The 19,740-nt window shown below is 35.5% G+C and overlaps 1 protein-coding gene across 7 annotated transcripts in view; it reads left to right on the top strand.

The window, feature by feature from the left end:
* ARHGAP21 (Rho GTPase activating protein 21) overlaps window positions 1-19,740 on the top strand; it is a 125,615-nt gene that overhangs the window by 82,886 nt on the left and 22,989 nt on the right. For 4 of the 7 annotated variants that reach the window (XM_069458885.1, XM_069458886.1, XM_069458892.1 and 1 more), the window contains 5 exons: window positions 2,640-2,669; window positions 3,977-5,876; window positions 16,491-16,649; window positions 16,789-16,891; window positions 19,208-19,244. In XM_069458885.1, the coding sequence (XP_069314986.1) occupies window positions 2,640-2,669; window positions 3,977-5,876; window positions 16,491-16,649; window positions 16,789-16,891; window positions 19,208-19,244 (2,229 nt within the window). The remainder of the gene's footprint in view (window positions 1-2,639; window positions 2,670-3,976; window positions 5,877-16,490; window positions 16,650-16,788; window positions 16,892-19,207; window positions 19,245-19,740) is intronic. The other 3 variants (XM_069458889.1, XM_069458891.1, XM_069458890.1) reach the window with 1 other exon arrangement.

The raw sequence follows: 19,740 nt of genomic DNA, 5'->3' as shown, positions 1-19,740 counted from the left end.
ATAATAGTGATTTTGATGTGACTCTATAAAAACTGAACTGAAAGATTATTTTAGGGCTATTTAGTTACTATTAGGCACTGTATATATAGTCAAGATGCAGACTGATAATATTAAATTTTATTTAATATGCCCTTTCAGTTCTGATTTCAAAGGATGAATTCTGTGAGTCATCTATCTTTATTTTCTTCCCAACCCCACCTTTTTTGTGGGACATTTTGGATCTAATAGGCATGATAGGGCTGCTGCTGTTCTATTTTCATTAGGGACGGCTTCCATTTTCAAATATAAGCTGTTAAACTATTATAAGATGTCATACTTATATACAAGGGTAAAGGAAGCTCAAGAAAGAAAGTGGAATGGTATATGAAAGGCCTAAATAAAAAAAATTGTCTAAGAATGTTTTGCCATAATCTGTCAAATTCACAAGTGCTATTCAAGTGGGAAAAAATTAATTGTTGTCTAATTCCATCAGAACACCTGCATATGTTATAAAGTATCCATTTGGGCTTAAAACAGAAATTGAAAATTACTCATAGCTGAGTAATTGGTTTCAAAAATTTCAAGGCTATACCATTTCAGGCAAACTTAGTAATACAGGGTGTTTTCTGACGTCAACATATAAGAATATAAATTACTTTGTTTAGATGATACTTTGTACCATTTCATTGGTGCCCACTGACAAGTCAAAGATCCCCAGTGGGTGGTTGGTACATTGATATGTCAGACCATGATGCCTCAGTGAAAGTTGGTATCTTGTGACCAAGCACTGAAGGAAAAGTCTGACACAGTCACAGCTGTGAGCAAGCGATAGAGTTTTCGATTCTGTTCCCAGAACTTTTTATAAAGCCCCATCACTGGGTTTGCTGTTCACTTCAAAGAGCTGCACATTGTGGTCTATCCCAGATGACACATCGCAGTGTTGCCCAAGTACCTGTGAGTATTTTCCTCGTAGAAGGTGTCTGAAGTGTTCTTTAGCAGGCAGTGGTTGTTGTAGGGGAACATTTACAAGGGCATCATGAGAGAAGAGGATTCCTTAAAATGTATGGTGCCTATTCCTCATTTACTTCCCTAAACTGATTTGGGACGTAATAAGTAAGTAAATAGATAGAAATGAAGATAGATAAATAAACAAGGTTTTTTAGTGTTCACAATCTAAGGGAATATCTGAGGAAATTGAGTAATGCTCTTGAGTGAACTCATATTTTATCATCTCAACTATATCTGCCTGCAGTAGACAATGGTACTGTATGCGTGAGACGCTCTATTTAGTCATTCCACTGTCCGTGCGTGCATGTGTGTGGGTTTCAGAGCCCCTTGCCCATAACGCAGAAGTGGGGACTTGTGACTATAGACTATTTAGCATTTAGAATTGCTCTTTAGGAATCTTAGAGACGTCTGAAATATGTGAAATATTTTTCAAGTATTTAATAGTTCCAGTCATATACTTCTATTACTAAAAGATAATATTCTTCCCCAAATTTGAATAAAGGAAGTATCTTTAAAATACTCCAGAAGAGCATTTCCCACGGGATATTCCAATTATGTTAAAACCTCTGGGGAAAAAATAGGTTTCATGGTTTGTCAGTTTGAACTTTCTCTTTGATTTTCACTATGTACACTAATGTAGCAGGGTTTTGAGAAGTCTGGAAGTTTGCCGGCTCACCTTTCCCTACATCATTGACCTAGGGACGCACATGCCCCTATCCTCCTTGTAGGCAGCACATAATAAATTACACAAGCACGCTGTGGGAAATATACTGTATCAGACGGTATAGCGTTCTGTCATCCAGACATAGTTTTCCTGTCATAGAAAAGTATTGGTGTGGATAAAATCAGTTTGAAAAAGATAGGCTTGTTTTATCAATGCACATGGCCAAAGTGCATGTTTCAATTGAACTGTATTCATGCCATGAAAGTATTGTGTATACATTTTCTTTTATATACTTAGCTTTAATTCCGCACTACATTCTAGTCTATATTCTGTAGTATTCATTATGAGTTAACAGGAATTACTCTGAAAGTATTTTTCATGTCTATTCACTAGTTATTTTTGCAAATTAATAAAATAGCATAAAAGGTATAATGTTGAAAGATCTTAATTTTTCGAGTGAAACCTATTTAATAAAATAGTCTTTTCCCCCTCAAATCATAGTATGAAGGCAGCTGCAGTCAGCTGACAGCTTGTGGTTATGCTCTGATTTACCGGGGAAGGAGGAGGTTGTACTATTTTAAATGCATAATAGAGCATTCGTTTCGTCATCTGGAAGCAGAGCTGGAGGAAGCTCAGGGGAAATGAGAGACATCATCGTTGCTCTTGTGGAAGGGAAGCTTTGCAGCACGTTATCAGACAGCAGTTCATACTGAAGAAAATGTCTGTTAGGAATGCATGCCAGCAGCTGTATTTTGCTTCTGAGGATGGTAGACATATCAAACCAGAACCAGATAAAAGCCTGAGAAAAAGATGCTCAGAAGGATACTGAAGTTATTCTTTATGCTTCACTGCCCTTTACCTCTCTTGGTACCTTCCAGAGAAATCAGTATAGATGTATTTTTAGCTTGCTGTTTCCAGCATCAACATGACAACATGATTTTGTCTTTATATCAGTAAGCAGCTTCTATGTTTTCCTATTTTCTGCTAGCTACAATTTACAAAGGATGTCACAGCACTGGTAAGAAATGCACAGTAGCCATTTCTTTGCTTTTTAAGTCATGTTTTATAGAGATGTATAATAAGCCAGTCTATTAAAACTGTAAATTTGCTTAGAGAAATCCCTTCATAGTGTTAATTGTACTAATTTGCAGAATGTGTTTGTGATGATATGATTTTCCATCTTTCTTTTTTATTTTTATGTTTGGTTTTCTTTTGTATCCTGTGCATAACTGATGTTAAAGCATAATATGTATGTGCATCCGTATTTTTTTTTTGAAGTGTCTCACTCTTTCCCTTTCCCTATTACTTTGCTGTTATGTTATGTTCATGGCTGCACTGGAGCTTTGCAAGCTGTCAAATGCAAAGACAGGATATGATAGTCTTGAGTTAAGCTTGTTTTGATTAAGGCAGGATGTGTTACTGCACCTAACTGTCTTAGATGCTGAACATAGTCCTGTGTTGCATTGATGAGCTCTGTTTTGTAGCATCTCTGTAGTTAATTTCAGTTATTCTTATTTTTAAAAATATTGCTAGATGATTTTACAAATAGTTGATAAAAAGAATTTGAGCTGCATGCTTGTTTGTTGGTAAGAGAAATGTCTCTTCATAATAAGTAAAAGAGACCAAATTTATACAATGTACTTTTGCATTAGCTTAAAATAAAAACATAAATTATATACAGAAAGATAAATTACCTTTCTCCATACTTTTATGCCCTTAAGGTATGTGCTTAATTTCTTAAACATGCATATTCTTATTTTAAATATTAAAATACTTAGCATGGCTGTTGAAGGGCTTAATTTATCAAAATGGATTATTTTTAAGGACTTTGTAATAGTTCATTGACAATACACTTCAATTATATTTAACTTATGATAGTAGCAGTATTTCAAATAAAAATGTGTTTGGTTAATATTTTCACCTTCTCTCTGGCAAAAGACAAGAATCTTTTGCTTAGATTTATTAGGCAGCCATTTAACCTGTCGACTGCTGAAAAATCAGAAAGCTTGAATGGGGAGAATTTTAGAAGCAACATGACTTTGCCTAACTGGGTGGGGGGGAAATTTGACGTGTTTCACAACTTTTGAGAAAATAGGCAATTGTCATTTATATTTGCTGCAGATTGTACAATTTATTTGATTTCTGAGAGACTAGCTTTTCTCTAGATGGGTAGAATACCTTCCTGTTGTGTTTGCATGCATGCTGTAGAGAATGGCATTCAGGAGCAAGGTAGGGCATAGGAAAATAAAACAGTGAACTGAAAAAATGGAAATTATTGTTCTTTTCATGAATTTTAAGTGACACTTTTCTCTCATTTCTATACAGGCGTATTCTCAAGATGCCTACTTGAAAGGCAACGAAGCCTACAGCGGCAATGCCCGCAACATACCTGAACCTCCACCAATCTGCTATCCCTGGCTGCCACCTGCCCCGTCAGCCACGGCACAGCCAGTTGAAATCTCTCCTCCAGACTCATCATTGAACAAACACCAAACCAGTACACCAGTACTGGTGCAACCTGGCAGGGCCTATAGAATGGAAATACAAGTGCCTCCATCACCGACAGATGTTGCAAAATCAAACACAGCAGTGTGTGTTTGCAATGAAAGTGTGAGGACTGTCATTGTGCCTTCTGAGAAGGTTGTAGATTTGTTATCCAATAGAAACACCCATGCAGGTCCTTCACATAGAACTGAAGAGGTGAGGTATGGCATGAATGAGCAGACCTCTTTAAAAACAGTGTCAAGAACCACGTCACCACCTTCATCGATTCCCACTGCCCATCTAATTCATCAGACTACAGGCTCCAGATCGTTGGAACCTTCCAGAATTTTACTTAAATCTGGAAATCACAGCGGACGTTCAGAAGGAATCTCAAGCAATAGGTCTCAAGCTGTGGATTCCTCTTCTGTTTCTGTTAATCACTACTCACCCAATTCCCATCAGCACATAGACTGGAAAAACTATAAAACGTACAAAGAGTATATCGATAACAGACGATCGCACATAGGTTGTCGGACAATTCAAGAAAGACTAGATAGTTTGAGAGCAGCATCTCAGAACACAACAGATTACAACCAGGTGGTGCCCAACCGCACGACTCTGCAGGTACGACGTCGAAGCACCTCTCATGAACGAGTGCCCCAGTCTGTTCAGATCCGGCAGCGCAGCGTGTCCCAGGAAAGACTGGAGGATCCCGTGCTGATGACATACTGCCCAAGAAGCGCTTCTCAAGGAGCACTGACATCTCCCCCTGTTAGTTTTAGTAATCACAGAACTCGTTCGTGGGATTATATCGAGGGACAGGGTGAAACTTTAGAAAATGTCAATTCTGAGAGTCAAATACCCGATTCCAATGGCGAGCGAAAACAGACGTATAAGTGGAGTGGATTTACCGAACAGGATGACAGACGAGGCATTTATGAAAGACCGAGGCAACAAGAAGTTCATAAATCTTTCCAAGGTTCAAATTTTACGGTGGCCCCGAGTGTTGTTAATTCCGACAACAGGCGGATGGTGGCAGGTAGAGGAGTGGGATCCGTGTCACAGTTTACAAAAATCCCACCAGATCTAAAAACACTGCCATCCAACAGAAATTTTCAGACTCCTTGTGGGATGTCACTGCCTCCGGGGATGTCACAAGAGAGGTCACCTCTTGTGAAAGTCCGAAGCAGCTCCCTGAAAGCGCCTTCCACACATGTCACAAAACCATCGTTCAGCCAGAACTCGTTTGTTTGCATCAAAGACCAAAGACCAGTCAATCACTTACATCAGAACAGTCTACTGAGTCAGCAGACGTGGCTGAGAACTGAAAGTGCCCCCGATCAGCACGCGGAAGCTGGAAAGTCCCCTCCTTTCTCTGGAGCCCCCGCTAAGCCTGCCCCGCAGATGAGTGACCACTCTGGCACTTCAGACTTAGAATTACCTGTCAGTCAAGCAAATCGAGACTTAAATTTACAACAGGCTGAAATTCAGCAGTCAGATCCTTTAGATAATAAAGACACTGTCATCCTAAGAGAAAAACCTCCATCCGGTCGCCAGACCCCGCAGCCTTTACGGCATCAGTCTTACATCTTGGCAGTCAATGACCAGGAGACTGGCTCAGACACCACCTGCTGGCTGCCCAACGACGCCCGCCGGGAGGTCCACATCAAACGAATGGAGGAGAGGAAGGCCTCCAGCGCCAGCCCGCCCGGCGACTCCTTGGCGTCCATCCCCTTCATAGGTGAGCCCATTTAGAGTCACTGGCTAGTAGGTTGAATCTTTGAGAAATCTTACACTGTGTTTTAAAACATCCATTCTGAATCTCATAAGCTGTGCTTCAGCCAGAGCTGCAAGCTTTTGCCCTCCTTAAACTTATTTCTAATATCCATTTGCCTTTTTTTGTTAAAACTTGATGTACCTACTACCCATTTTTTATTTTTATTTTGATAAAACAAATTCGCACTGTCAGTGGCCAAGGGAATCAGCAAACCAAATTGTGCCTAGTTGTTGACTCACGTGGATCAAAAACCAAGTGGAATAGTTTTGATCTTTAGTTATCAACCTTTCATTTAAACAGTGCCTTTTACTTTGTAAAGCTTATTTCTTTGTAAATTTAACTTGGGCTGAGAGAGAAGACCTCTTCATTATTAAATTACTTTGTCTTAGAATAAATCCTGGAATAGATTTGGAAAAGTTACCTAAATGACAAGTGTGTGCCACAGTCTGTAACACCTACCCTGCTTTCCGAGTCTTCTGTCTGCTCCCTCGCACCCTCCCTGTGTTCTCCAGGCAGCAGCCAGTGTGATGCTGTAGAAATGTCAATCAGACCGTGCCACTCCTCTGATCAGAACCCCCTGTAAGGAACCAGAATCTCACCCAGAATAGAAGCCGAAATCCTACCGTGGCCTGTAGGGTCTTCCGTGGCCTGTCCCACAGCACCATCCACCTCTGACCCCATCTCCTGTTACCATCTTCCACGTCCATCCCCTCTGCAGCCACGCCAGCCCCTTCACTGTTCCAGACCATGCCAAGTGTGGCAGGGCCCCGGCACTGCTGGTTCCCAGCCCTAGAACACATTCCAGAGATGGTCACAAGGCACTCGCCCTCCCTACACTTGGGTCTCTGTTCAAATATTACCTAAGCAGCCTTTCTCCAATAACCCATCTAAAATAGGTACCCAACACAAAGGCACAGGTGCTGACTTTCTTTTTCCTGTAAGCTTTTTTATCTTCATATCACTTGTTTCCACTTGACATAATTTGCATTCTTTTATTACATGTTTCTCTATAGAACTAAAACAAACAACATGAGAGCCAAGGTTTTAAATCTTTGGTTCCCTCCTCTGTCCCTAATGCCTAGAACACTGTCTGGCATGAAGAAGGCACTCAACAAGTATTTGTTGAAATAATGGCTGAATGGTAATTTTGAGATGATGGTCAAATATATAGCAAAACCAAAAAAAGTTCTCATCATAATTACTACGCAGCTCTACGACATAGCAGGATTATGACGTACATCCTTAGTATTATCTGCATTTTATAAATGAGAAATGTATCATTTTACATATAACGTGCTTCTCTTTGAGTAATAGTTCAGTTTTTCTTTTCTAGAGGAAGTTTTTTTTAAGCTGTTGAGCTATTGGACTGTCAGGTGACATTACCCGAATCAGTTTTTAAAGAAAAAGTTGCACTTTTTTTTTTTTTTATAAATATGATACATTAAAATTGTAAACATTGTGGGGAATCTCAACCTAAACTGTACTAATATTCGTATCTGTACCCTTAAGGCCAAGCTCAGAAAATAGTAGAATCTTGTTGTAGGTAGAATCTTACACATCATCTAGATAGAAAGTACCTGAGGACTAACAAATGTTTTATGATTTTTTAAAACATGGAAAGTCCTACAACCTGTGGCTGTATCTCATAGGCCTGTGAGATCATATCAGAATAGTGACATCATATTTTCTTCCTACATAATAAGAATGATATAATCAGATTACATTGGAGTAGTAAAAAAAAGTAATGGTTATATCTGTTAATATTTCTAACTGGTTACTATGAAGTATAGGAATAAAACAGTCAATTATGTTACTGAAGAGAGGACTGTGGCTAAAATGTAAAGATCTCTATAATTCTATATACATAGAGATTGATGAAAATAAACTATTCACTAAGTATAAACTGTTCACTGATTAGCTCTGATCTTATTTGACTTTGAGCACTTAGTAAAGTCTCCTTTTTTGTTCCTGGTGAATAGTTATCTTTTGTTTGATGAAGCATTGTTTTTTAAAGGTTACCCAGCATAAAAATGTCCTTATAGTCCATTTATTTCACATATGCCTCCTAGAACCTTAGCATATGGCATACGATTACTGTGGTATCAGTTACACAGCACTGGCGGAATAAAGAACTGAGATACTAACACAGAATTTACTTCACTGCATTTCTGTATTTGAATATTGTCCATGGATGTAAGCATCTTAAAAGTTTCTGAGCCCTAAGGTAGAATGACACCGTGCCTCCTAAGTTTTTATGGCATTTTCATGGCTCTTATAAAATTTTGAATGCTGTTTAAAGGCATTGAAAATAATTTGATTTTAGTATTTATCTAATTTTTAGAGCATAACATCAAAAGTATACTTTCTGTTACTTAATGTATTGGCCGTTTTTTTCTGTGATTAACTAAAAATCCTTTACTAATAACCTTAAGGTCCAAAAAACATTTATTAGTTTGCTCTAAATACTATGTTGTTGTACTATAAATACCTGATCAATAAAAGACATTTCTGCATTTCATTAGGGTATAAGTTCCAAAATTTTAATATTGAAATCCTTTTATTATTGGGCTTTAAAATTTTATCTGACCCATGGGTGTTTCTCTTGCCAACCTAGTATTTAGAGACAGTAGGAGAGATAATAGCATTGAAATAGACTATTTGTAATGTTTCCCAAAGTGTTTTCCAAGAACACTAATTCCATTAGATCTTAAGTGTTACTAAGAAAAAGTTCAGTGATCAAATAAATTGAGAAATTCTGGGGTTTAAATAGACAAGTTTGTTTTTACTATAGGACTTCTCATAATCATTAATATACTACCATATATTAGGCAGCCTAAAATACAATTTATTCAGAAATATTTGGCTATAAATCCTTTTATTTAGAGTATTTTATGGGTTTAGTATACCATAGAACACACTTTGGGGAATGTTGATCTATACTCTATGCTATTTATGAAACATATAAATTAAAAGAAAAAAAGAAATTGAAGTTTGTTTTTGCATTGTCACACCGAGAATTTTATATTCTGTGATTTTTTTTTTTTTTTTTTTTTTAAGACCAAGTCTTACTCTGTCACCCAGGCTGGAGTGCAGTGGTATGATCATAGCTTGCCGCAGCCTCGAACTCCTGAGCTCAAGTGGTCCTTCTGCCTCAGCCTCCTGAGCAGCTGGGATTACAGGCGTGTGCCATTACACACAGGCTATACTCTGTGATTTTAATAATTATTTGTGTCATTTGAAAACATCATAGACCAATGCAAAAAAAAAAATTGGTTTTATTCCAAAAATATCAGAGAATGGAGCCAATTTATTTAGTTATCCATTAAATATAGCTAATAATGTCTTAGAGAAAGAAAATTTTCCCTATATTTTATTACACATTTAACATCTGATATTTCTCTTGTGCCACAGAGATTTATAAAAATGAAAAAAAATATTTTTAAATTCAGAATATTACTCATTAGCAGTATTTTGTTTACCCCCCCTCCACCCCCATACACTTTATAAAGCTACACAGTAAGTCTTAGAAATAAGTTTCAACTTCTTTTATAAGTAAATACAAAATGCAAAAATGATTAACTGTTCGTAAGTAATTTGACAGTGAGTAGCAGGTATTAAAATGTGTTTTAAAGTCCTAACTTCCTACACTTCTTTAACTTATACCTCATAAAACTATTAATACAATAAACTATGGCTGTGTTACCTACATCCAGGGTTTCATCTCATATGCATTTTTCCTGTGCTTTTGCCATATTTCTAACACATCCAGCATTGGCCAGTGTGTGTGTGCTTAGTTAGGGTTAGCCTAGGGTCAGTTGAAGTCTATTGTCACAGCCTTATGCCATTTTAAGGCAGCCTGGGAGTGTTAAATTTGGTATGCGATAGCTACGTTACAGTGTCTGTACAGGGGAACTTAGCTCCCTGAAATTTGCCCAGAAGGCAGGGGTGACTGTCACCGTATACCCAGCTTCTGGCACAGCTCTAGGCCCAGTGCCAGCAGTGATATCACAGGCTGATGCAATAAGCACCCCAACCCCTCTCTCATACTAACACAGACTGAGTCCTTCTGCAAAGCAAATAGTCTATTTATAAAGAGAACTATCACCCAACCTATCATCTTACAATCTTTTTCCTATATCAGCTTTTCCCAAAAATGTGACCCCACTGGCACTTAAGCTTAGTTAGAGATTTTTGCTTCTACTGTTTAAGATGGAAGGTAATTTTAAAAATAATAACAAAAGCTTCTGTAGCACTTTAGAAACTACCAGGTACTTTATAATGTACCAACCCTCTTTATAACCCAGTGGGGTGTTTATGGCAGAATTAACAACCCACTGTGTGGACAAGGCAAGTTAAGTAGTTTACTTAAGGTCTGTCAGCAGATCACCGACAGAGCTGGTTGTCTGCTGGCTCCAAGTCGCATGTTCTTTGGACAGTGCGCCCCAAATGTGCTAAGATTTAAATCTTGGGTTTTTACTCTTTTAAATCTTGAAAAATAATTCTAAGTTTCATATTCGCCATTACTAGCTCAGATTTCGCAAGTGTGGATTGGCATCTTTTCACTAAATACATGTATTTGTTCCAAGTTTGTTAACAAAACTCTTCCCCAGTGAATAATTTTAGATGTTCTTTTATCTTTATCTTTTGATGGTAGCATTGGCATTTATCCTAAAATACTTCAAATTTATCTGTAACATACCTTGCCCGATTACCAGGCTTCTTTATTTAAGGAAATAACCTTTTATTTTTAAAACTTAGCCCTTATAAAAAGCTATGGAATTGTTTTTGCTAAAGTAGGCTTTCTAGGTTTTTCAGCTAGTGTCTTTGATTTTGAAAAAAGATCCAATAGTAACTACACTTTTAGACCTGTCGGTTTTAATAGATCCAAATTTCAAAAAGCACCCTAACAAACGCCTGGTTTATTAAAATCTAAAATTATATTTTTACATAAATTAAACAGATAATGATGAAACTGGTGGCCTGATGTTTTATTAAAGTTTTAGGTAAATGTTGAATTTCTTGAAATTGTCGTAGCGTTTGTCAGCCGGCAAACTGGGTTATTTTTCATACACGTGCGTGGGCACGTGAACACACTCATACTCTTCACATATGCATACACCCTCTCACCCTGTGCCCAAGCCCCCAAATCTTAAAACTTGCCCGATCTATGTGACTGCAGAAATTCAGCAAAGTAATTGTAACCCGGTAACTGGCAAATCTGGAAGCGATACCCCCACTTGCCGTTTTTGGAGTCAGAGCACTTGCTCTGCCTCTGCGTGGTGCATGCTTCCCTGCAGATGAGCCGGCTGCCCTGGCATTGACCATGACATTGCACATATCCCTGCTTCTGCTCTGATTTTGTCGTCTGCCTTTCAAATACCTACTTTGCAAGTTCCTCTTTACAACTCTACTGTCTTTCATTCAGCACCCACTGCCATGTGCTCATGGTTGAGTATGAATAAGGTATTTCAAAGGTGTTTATTCAAATTTCTTCCTCCTTCCTAGCCTTTTAAAATCATGTGTCTAGTACAACATTGAATTTTTGGTTTCTGAAATAACCAATCTCAAAATGACTTTCAAAAAGCCAAATGTTACTTTAAATGCATGTTTGTGAAACTATTAAAGAAGCTTGGCCTAGAATTAGAAACTAGAAAATTTCTGGGATTAGAAAACTGAATTCCAATTATGATGAGTTTAATTACTGTTGTAAAAAAAAAATGGGGATATTTGAACAAGGTAACGGCACCCCTTACCAGTTTATATAAAAGAAAAAAGGACTTACTTCTTTAAGAACTCTATAATTAGTGAAAAATGTTCAGTGAGTCTTTAGAGGTCGGCCACTTGATGATCAGAGATTGGAAGCCCATGTTAATATGTTAGTATCATTTTTAAAACATTCTTTAAAATGCCTTTTTAATTTAATGTAAATGGAGTTTCTTGAGCATCCCATTTTTATCAGCCCTTTCACCTGATGTTCAGTAATTGATGTTAATGGGACTAACTAAAATTTGCCTAGGGAATTCAATGTTTTAAGATGACTTTATTTCATGGGGCTTTGGTTAAAAAAAAAATAAATAAAAAAGTGGCATTGCCAAAGATTAATAAGCTGTTACTTGTAAAGAAAGAGTTTATGCTTGATAATTAAAAAGATCATTTAACTTTACATAGCTGTTCACCTCCTTTGATTTAAATTGACTGTGTATCTCAGAAGGCAAATTAAAAGTAATATTTGTCATATTTGAATTTCTTTTTAAGACGAATTCATTTGCAGTATTTATTTGCCCTGAAGATGAGGAAAAATCAAGATTTTAAGTACATATTTTGCTTGAGGTATGTCCCTTTTTGTAGGAGTTGGAACAGAAATGGTTTATTCAATTTCCATATCTTTAGTAAAGAAGATATATACATGCTGTTGCTATTTTAGAACTACATATATAATTTTATGTTAGTCACCATTTCTTCCAACTTATACAAATTTACCCCTCCTCTTACAATATATAGTTTATTATGTCATTGAAATAATATTATAGTGTTAATATACTTTAAAGTATTATGCTGTACTTCAGGGAGGAGGTAGGATTACCTCTTCCCAGCAGAGGTGAAATAAAAAGCAAAATTATATCAAGGAACTGATTATTCTGCCACAGTCCATACCAAAAATTCTGATAATTTCACTGAGTTATATAAGATTATTTTCAACTACAGTTATAAAATATAAACTGCATTGATTATGTGCTTATTTCTGGAGTAAAGTCAGCTGTGGAAAACATTCCTCATAACTCGGTTCGGTTTAGAAGGAGCCTTTTTTGCTCGGTGCCCTAACCTGCAGCACTGGAGGTTGGGCATTATGTGGAGAGATGCATGTTTGTCAGGGGAGCTCAAAACACACTGTCCTCCATGTTTATACTCATCATAATTCTCTTGGTTGACAATAATAGAAAATAATATTGAATTAGCTCATGCCAAGAAGTCAGGTTAGCTCACAGTTAAGTTCTGGGGTAGACCTGGTTCTATGCATGATTGGATCCTGGTACGCAAGATTGTGAATCTTTTTCTCAGTTTTGCTTTCTTCATTCAGATGCTTTTTCTCCACATGGCAGAAAAGGTGGCCACTGGCAACTCAGCAGTTTGCTGAACTTTATAATTCTTGTTCCCCAAGGAAGGGAAGAGAGAGACCTTAATTTTCTGTGTCCATGTGTTGGATCCTGGAGATACTGCAAGGGGTCCGGTTCTGACCCCGTGGCCAGACACTGTGGCCTGAGAGGGGTAGGGCCCTGTGATTGGTCAGGCCTTGATCACATTCCTATCAACAGGAAGGCGAGACCTTCCAGTGACTTCCATGGAGCCTCTGAGATAGAGACAGGCATAAATGAAATACTCTCTGTAGTTATCTTGTGGAACATGAAGAGGAACAAATAGGATAAGAATATCATACAGTGAAAATATTTGTCGGTTTATGAGATGAAAACCAGTTATGTATCACTATTTCATCTTGTTTTTATTTGGTTATTTCAGTAATAGGTTTTCACAAGTTGTTTTTTTTTTTTTACATTTTTATTAGGCTTCTGTATTGCTTCCATGAGTTATCTTGTCACATGCTTTACTCTTTTTGTTGTGATTTTAGTGGTTCTTAATTCATAAGAGCTCTTTATATATGAGGGCTTCCCTTTTTTCATGCATTGATGTTTGAAAAATAACTCTTTAACAGTTATGCATAGTTTCACAATATGCCTGCTTGATTTTTGTACATGTCTACATTTTTCTTGATTGCAAAGTCTTTAAGATGTTCTTCTAGAATATTAATTGATAATAATAACCATAGTAAAAGTTTCCTATTCAGATATGAATAATCAGTAATAAACAAAGACTTGGAATATTCTCCATTTGGAAAAAATCCAAATTGAATAATGGAGCGTATATTATCTTTGGGAATTAGTTATTTATCTGGTAAACACTGTTTTCCAAAAGTCAACCAAAATTTTTGGATATTAAGGCCTATGTTTTTGAAACTTATCCTGTGGATACTAAGGTTAAGAAACAGTGGTCACATTGAATTTCGATACGTAACAGCTTCCATGCCCTCCACCTTCTCTTTATTCTAAAGAGCTATGGGGCTTTTTGTGAAAAAAGTAAATTAATGCCTCATCTCTTAAGTCAGTTCTCTGATTATGTAATTCAGTTTTGCATGAATGATTATGCCACTTGATAATAGCAAGTCAATGATAGCTCATAAGTATGTGTTTTACATGCATTATTAATGTCTTAACGTAGTATGTTAAATGCCTGGGATAGGGACGATCGGTTATTTTCATCTGAAAGAATGTTTAAGTTTGATTGTTTAAAAATTTAGTGATTAATTGATGTGACAGCACAGTGGTTTTGAATACATCCCTGTATGAGAAGGAAACATTTTTGTTTTCCCTTTGGACAACTACATAATGTCTATTTTCTTACATTGGAAAATGGGATGAGCCTGAATTATCCTTGTTTCTACATAATCTACACATTGGTAATAATTAAAATGTATGTGAAAATTTGGGTTTTTAACAGTTGGATTCATCACAACAGAAACAGTATTTTTAAAACAAAAAGTTTTATATTTTCAGAGGGAATTAGTTGGATTCGTATAGTCCATAAAGATGAGGTAATGTAATTGCGTGTATTTTAAAAGTATGTTTATTTTAGCTTTTCCTTTTCGCTCTTTAACATACTGGTAAAATGTATTTCTTATAAAGAATGCAAATGATACCGAAATCGGTAAGACTATGCTATTCCCTCTCCTTTGCCTCTTCCACGCAGTCCTGTTCTCTAGAACAGGTGGGTACCTACCCTTCCACCCATTTTTGCAAACATATCTGAAACAGATTATTTTAATCCAGTATGTTTCAAGAATTTTCTCCAAAATGTAGTAAGTCAAAAGAAATTGGGAAATCCAGAAACACAAAAAAATTGCCTGTGAAATTTTATTTAATGTTTAACCCATGCACAATTTGAATTTTACTCCATGTTAAATAAATAGCTATAAAAATGTTTGCAATTACTTTGCAAGGCATAAAATCATTCTCCTGGAAGATTTATCCCATAGCATCTTGCAGACACTCTTTGCCACATGTGACAACCACATATGCCCAGCAGGATGGGTGCTCTGCTTTGAGAAATGTCTTACGGGAGCATCGTCTCAATTTTTTAAAATACCTTTTTATATCTTTTCTCTATATGGATTTGTGCAATAGGTCTTTTCTGAACCATTCTAGTGAATAGTTTTGCTACCAAAATCTTTTCAAACTATGAATACTGCATAAGCCAGGTAATTCTAAAGAATACAGTATTTTCCCATTCATATCAGTATTTACGACTCTAACAGAATTGTGGCTCAGCAGACTCTGTAAGACCAACTTTATCATATGTATTATTTGAATACACTTTGTTAAATTTGTGGTAATTTAAAACCTAATGACAGTTTTAAATACTTATAAGTTTTAGTAAAATTAAATTTTCATCCTATTGAATTAATTTACAAAGCTCAGTTATCTTTTGGCTTTTAGAAAATGATTATTGCATTCTTACTGAATATATGATAGTAAACTGTCATATACTCAGTAAAAGTAGTTCATAGAAAAATGATTTCAATGTTCTCTTTGGCTAAAATATAAAGAGCTGCTTTTAAAAAAAATTGTAAAAATGGGAAATAAGCTTATGAAAGAATTTACTGATTTTAGCCATAAAATGGAAATGTTTTTTAATGTCATACTTCGTAACATTGTTAGTCCTCTTGGTTAAAATACCGATCATTAAAATGATACCACATTCTCAGGATTTGGTCAAAATTAAAATAGCTTGACCTTTTAAATCAAGGAATCAAAACCATTTTATCATTATAGTATAGTCTTTACAAGGTTTCATTATGGGGCATTTAATTTTAAGGATTATAGTTCTTGCATTCTGTTAAATTGCTTTCTCTTGGCCTCAAATATTACAATTTAAACCCCTGATGTTTTTACAAGAGTAAGAAGTTTGAACAAATGGCCCTGGAAATGTATAACTTATTCTGGCAGCTGTGGATTAGACGTTTGTAGTTTTTCTACAAAAATTGAAGATGCACTTATGTGGGAATGATTGGGGAGGTAAGATTTTAGGAACTGGTACTTTGTAAGCTAAGCCTCAGCCAAATCATCTTGCTTAGGTTCCTGAAATGATAATCTGTAACAATTAAAATTTGAGAAGTAGTTCTCTTAGGGTGGTATGGTTATTGCTCTGATTTGATAGATTTAGGTTCTGAATGCCTATGAACTTTGGTACCTTGACTATCAGTTCGTGAAGGTAGTAATTGGTTGGTAGAAGAAGCTACTCATTTAATTTTTTATACCATATTCTCAGAATTACTTGGAATTACTGGAGTAATAACTGTAAGTAGATTTTTAGCAGACTGAGTATGTCATTTATTGGTGCTTTGGTGGTTAAGTGTAAAATCTTTATCTGATCCTTTTAATAATGATTATTGACTTTGAGTTCTATTATTAATATAATAATAATTGGGTCATTTAACATTCCAGTGTTCATTTTCCTTTTTTCTTACAGATGAACCGACTAGCCCCAGCATCGATCATGACATTGCACATATCCCCGCTTCTGCTGTTATCTCTGCCTCTACCTCTCAGGTCCCCTCCATAGCGACAGTTCCTCCCAGCCTCACAACTTCAGCTCCCTTAATTCGACGTCAACTCTCCCATGATCATGGTACGGCGAAAGAGTGGTTGTGCAAACCATACCTCCGTGTCAGTTTTGCACTTAGAATAGCATGACAAACTGATCTTTTCACCATTAGAAGAATCTGGGAACCACTTGTAAATGTCTAAATGTTGGATTTTAATTACAGAATCTGTTGGACCCCCCAGTTTGGATGCCCAGCCCAGCTCAAAGACAGAAAGGTCAAAATCATATGATGAGGGTCTGGATGATTACAGGGAAGATGCAAAATTGTAAGTCTCAGGTGTATTATTTTAAATATTTGTATGTGGGTGAGTGTTCAGCATGACTTTGACACATAAATACTGAATTTAATGATAGATAGCTTGTATTTTTTAACTTTATGACATTAGAAATGCAATTAAAAAACAAAGCAAAGTTGTTACTTGGTAACATATTCAGTTGAATTTTTTCAAATAATTTTTTTAAAATAAGTAATATACAAACATGATACAAAAAATGTATATTAAATACACCCACCCTAACAGCTCCAGCCATCTAGTACTACTCATACATAACTATTTAATGTTTTGTATAACTCTAGAGCTAGTCTATGTGTAAAATCACATATAGTAATACATATTTTATATATATATCTGTGTATAATAGTCTAATTATTTTTATAAACAAATGGCAGTATACACACTGATCTTGGAGATCCTTCAGTGTATATATTCCTGCCTCATTCTTTTTCAGGATTGTTTAATTTTCCATTGAATAGCTGCACCATAGCATAATTTAGTCAATGGTCTATTTCCTATTGATGGACATTTAGATTGATCGAATCTTTTGCAAACAGAAGCAATATTTCATTAACTGTATTTGTACATTTGTTCATTTAGCACATGTGTGAGTGAATATAATTGAAAATAGCATTGTTACATCAAGGGATATGTGTATTTTTTATTTTAACATCTATTGTCAATTGTTCTCTAAAAGATTATACCAAATCACATTCCCACCAACAATACAACAAAGTATGCTGATATTCTCACCAACACAGTGTATTATTTAACTTTTTGATTTTTTTATAAATCTAATGGCATCATATTATAGTTTTAATTTGAAACTTGTTTGTCAATTGAAAATCATTTCACATATGTTTAAGAGATATTTTATATTCCTTTTTCTGTGAACTTTTTTAAATATGTTTTGCTCATTTCCTCCTCATTTTTCTTAATGACGTCTACATGTTCTTTATATCAAGGAAACTAGCACTTCTCTATGATAAGTGTTGCAAGTGTTTTCCTGATTCAATATTTTTCATTTGGTTTTATTTTTTTAACCATCCAAAAATGTTTGAAATTTTTTCTGTGGTCTAATTTGGGAAATATTTTTATGGCCTCTGGATTTTGAGTCATACTGAAAAAGTCTGTCTCTACCCCAGAATTATAACAAAATTCTTCCATGTTTCTTTCTCAGATTTGTATGTTTTTTCTTTTTTTATGCATTACAACTTTGATTCCTCTGGAATTGATGTATTCTAATTAGTGAGATAAAAGGCCAACTTTATATTGTCTAGTATCTCTCAGTTGTCCCAGAAACACCTATTGAATCCTTTTCCCACTGATATGTCATCTTTATTATATACTAAATTATATGTATCTAGTTTTATTTTAGGGCTCTATTCTATTCAATTGATTTATCTATTCTTGTATACCAGATTCTATTAATTATAGTGGTTTTATAATGTTCTTATCTGGTAGGGCTAGTACCCATCATTACTTTGTTCTTTCTGAATTCTGGCTATTTTTTATATTTTTTATATTAGTATATAAAAAATTATAATAGTATATTTTACTATTTGAACCTTAAAATCAGATTTCCTAGTTCTTAAATTCTTATGGATATTTTTATTGACATGTTTAATTTATAGATTGGTTTGGGGCATATTGACATCTTTTATGACAGTAATACTTCTGTCAAAGAACAATTTGCCTTTTTTATTATGTTATCTTTATATAAGATCCTCTGAGGGTTCCATTTGACTATTATTTATATTCTGATAAAACTGATTTTCCGTGGACCAGTTACTGTGAGAGGCTTGGATGAGGTGTGGCCAGGGCACACTGTTCTAGGATAACAGGAACTTTTCTAATGATACAGGGTTGGATTCTCGAGCTATTTTCACCTTTACTTCATCCTCTTTAAAAGATATCAATAACTGCCACATTTCAGAGTCGACTGCACTGTTGTGGAAATCCTTAATATGCCATTACAACTATGGCTAACTAATAAACCTCACTGTTCAGCCTGAGTAGCTTTTTCTTTGATCTAAAAAAAAAGGATAAGAAAATCCCACCGTTCAAGCAAAAACAATTTTAATTTACCATATCAATTAAGAAAATTTTTAATCATTGAATCGAAAGTGTAAGTATTTATAAAATTAGCTGTTTTTCTCACTTACATTGAACAGTGGGCATTTGACATGGTGATGATGAAATGTCAGCTTATTATTGAAAAGTTAGTTGTAGTAGTCAAATTATTCTTGCATCTCTAAGGCATTTTTTGTACTTATGGAAAATATTTATATACTTCTTTTCCAACAGGTCCTTTAAACATGTATCTAGCCTGAAAGGAATCAAGGTTGGTATTCAATATTTCAAAAACATCAAGCAAATGATAAATGTTTCTATTTATCTTAGTTTACTGTAGCTTTGCATCATGAAGTAATCTTTTATCCATTAGACATTTAATATTTAAATATTATAACCTTTTATTCTGTAAGTTTCAAGTGCATTTGGAAAATAATTTTATGTGTAAAATGTTTTCGCATTTCTAAACATATTCATCAAGTATGTAACACTTTACCTCATTGTGCTAATTTTTCTCACCTTATCGGTTCAAGGCCAAAAATCTAACTGCCCAGCAGTCCTTCTATATTTTGTTGTGTGTGTGTTTTCCCATTCTCAGAATTATTATGTCATGCCTTCCCCTGTCCCCCTGCAGCCACCTCTGTCCTCTCCCCTGCCCGCTCACATCATTGAAAACATAACAACTGTTAGGCAGGAGTTTCTTTATTTACCGTCTCCAGAAATAATCCGTCCTCTGCATTTATACCCACACTGTCTGCCTTCTTTTT

This window comes from Eulemur rufifrons, chromosome 25 (assembly GCF_041146395.1).
Source record: "Eulemur rufifrons isolate Redbay chromosome 25, OSU_ERuf_1, whole genome shotgun sequence".
Classification (NCBI taxonomy): Eukaryota; Metazoa; Chordata; class Mammalia; order Primates; family Lemuridae; genus Eulemur; species Eulemur rufifrons.
The sequence above is the reverse complement of the archived record's forward strand: the minus strand, read 5'-3'. Positions and strand labels throughout refer to the sequence as shown.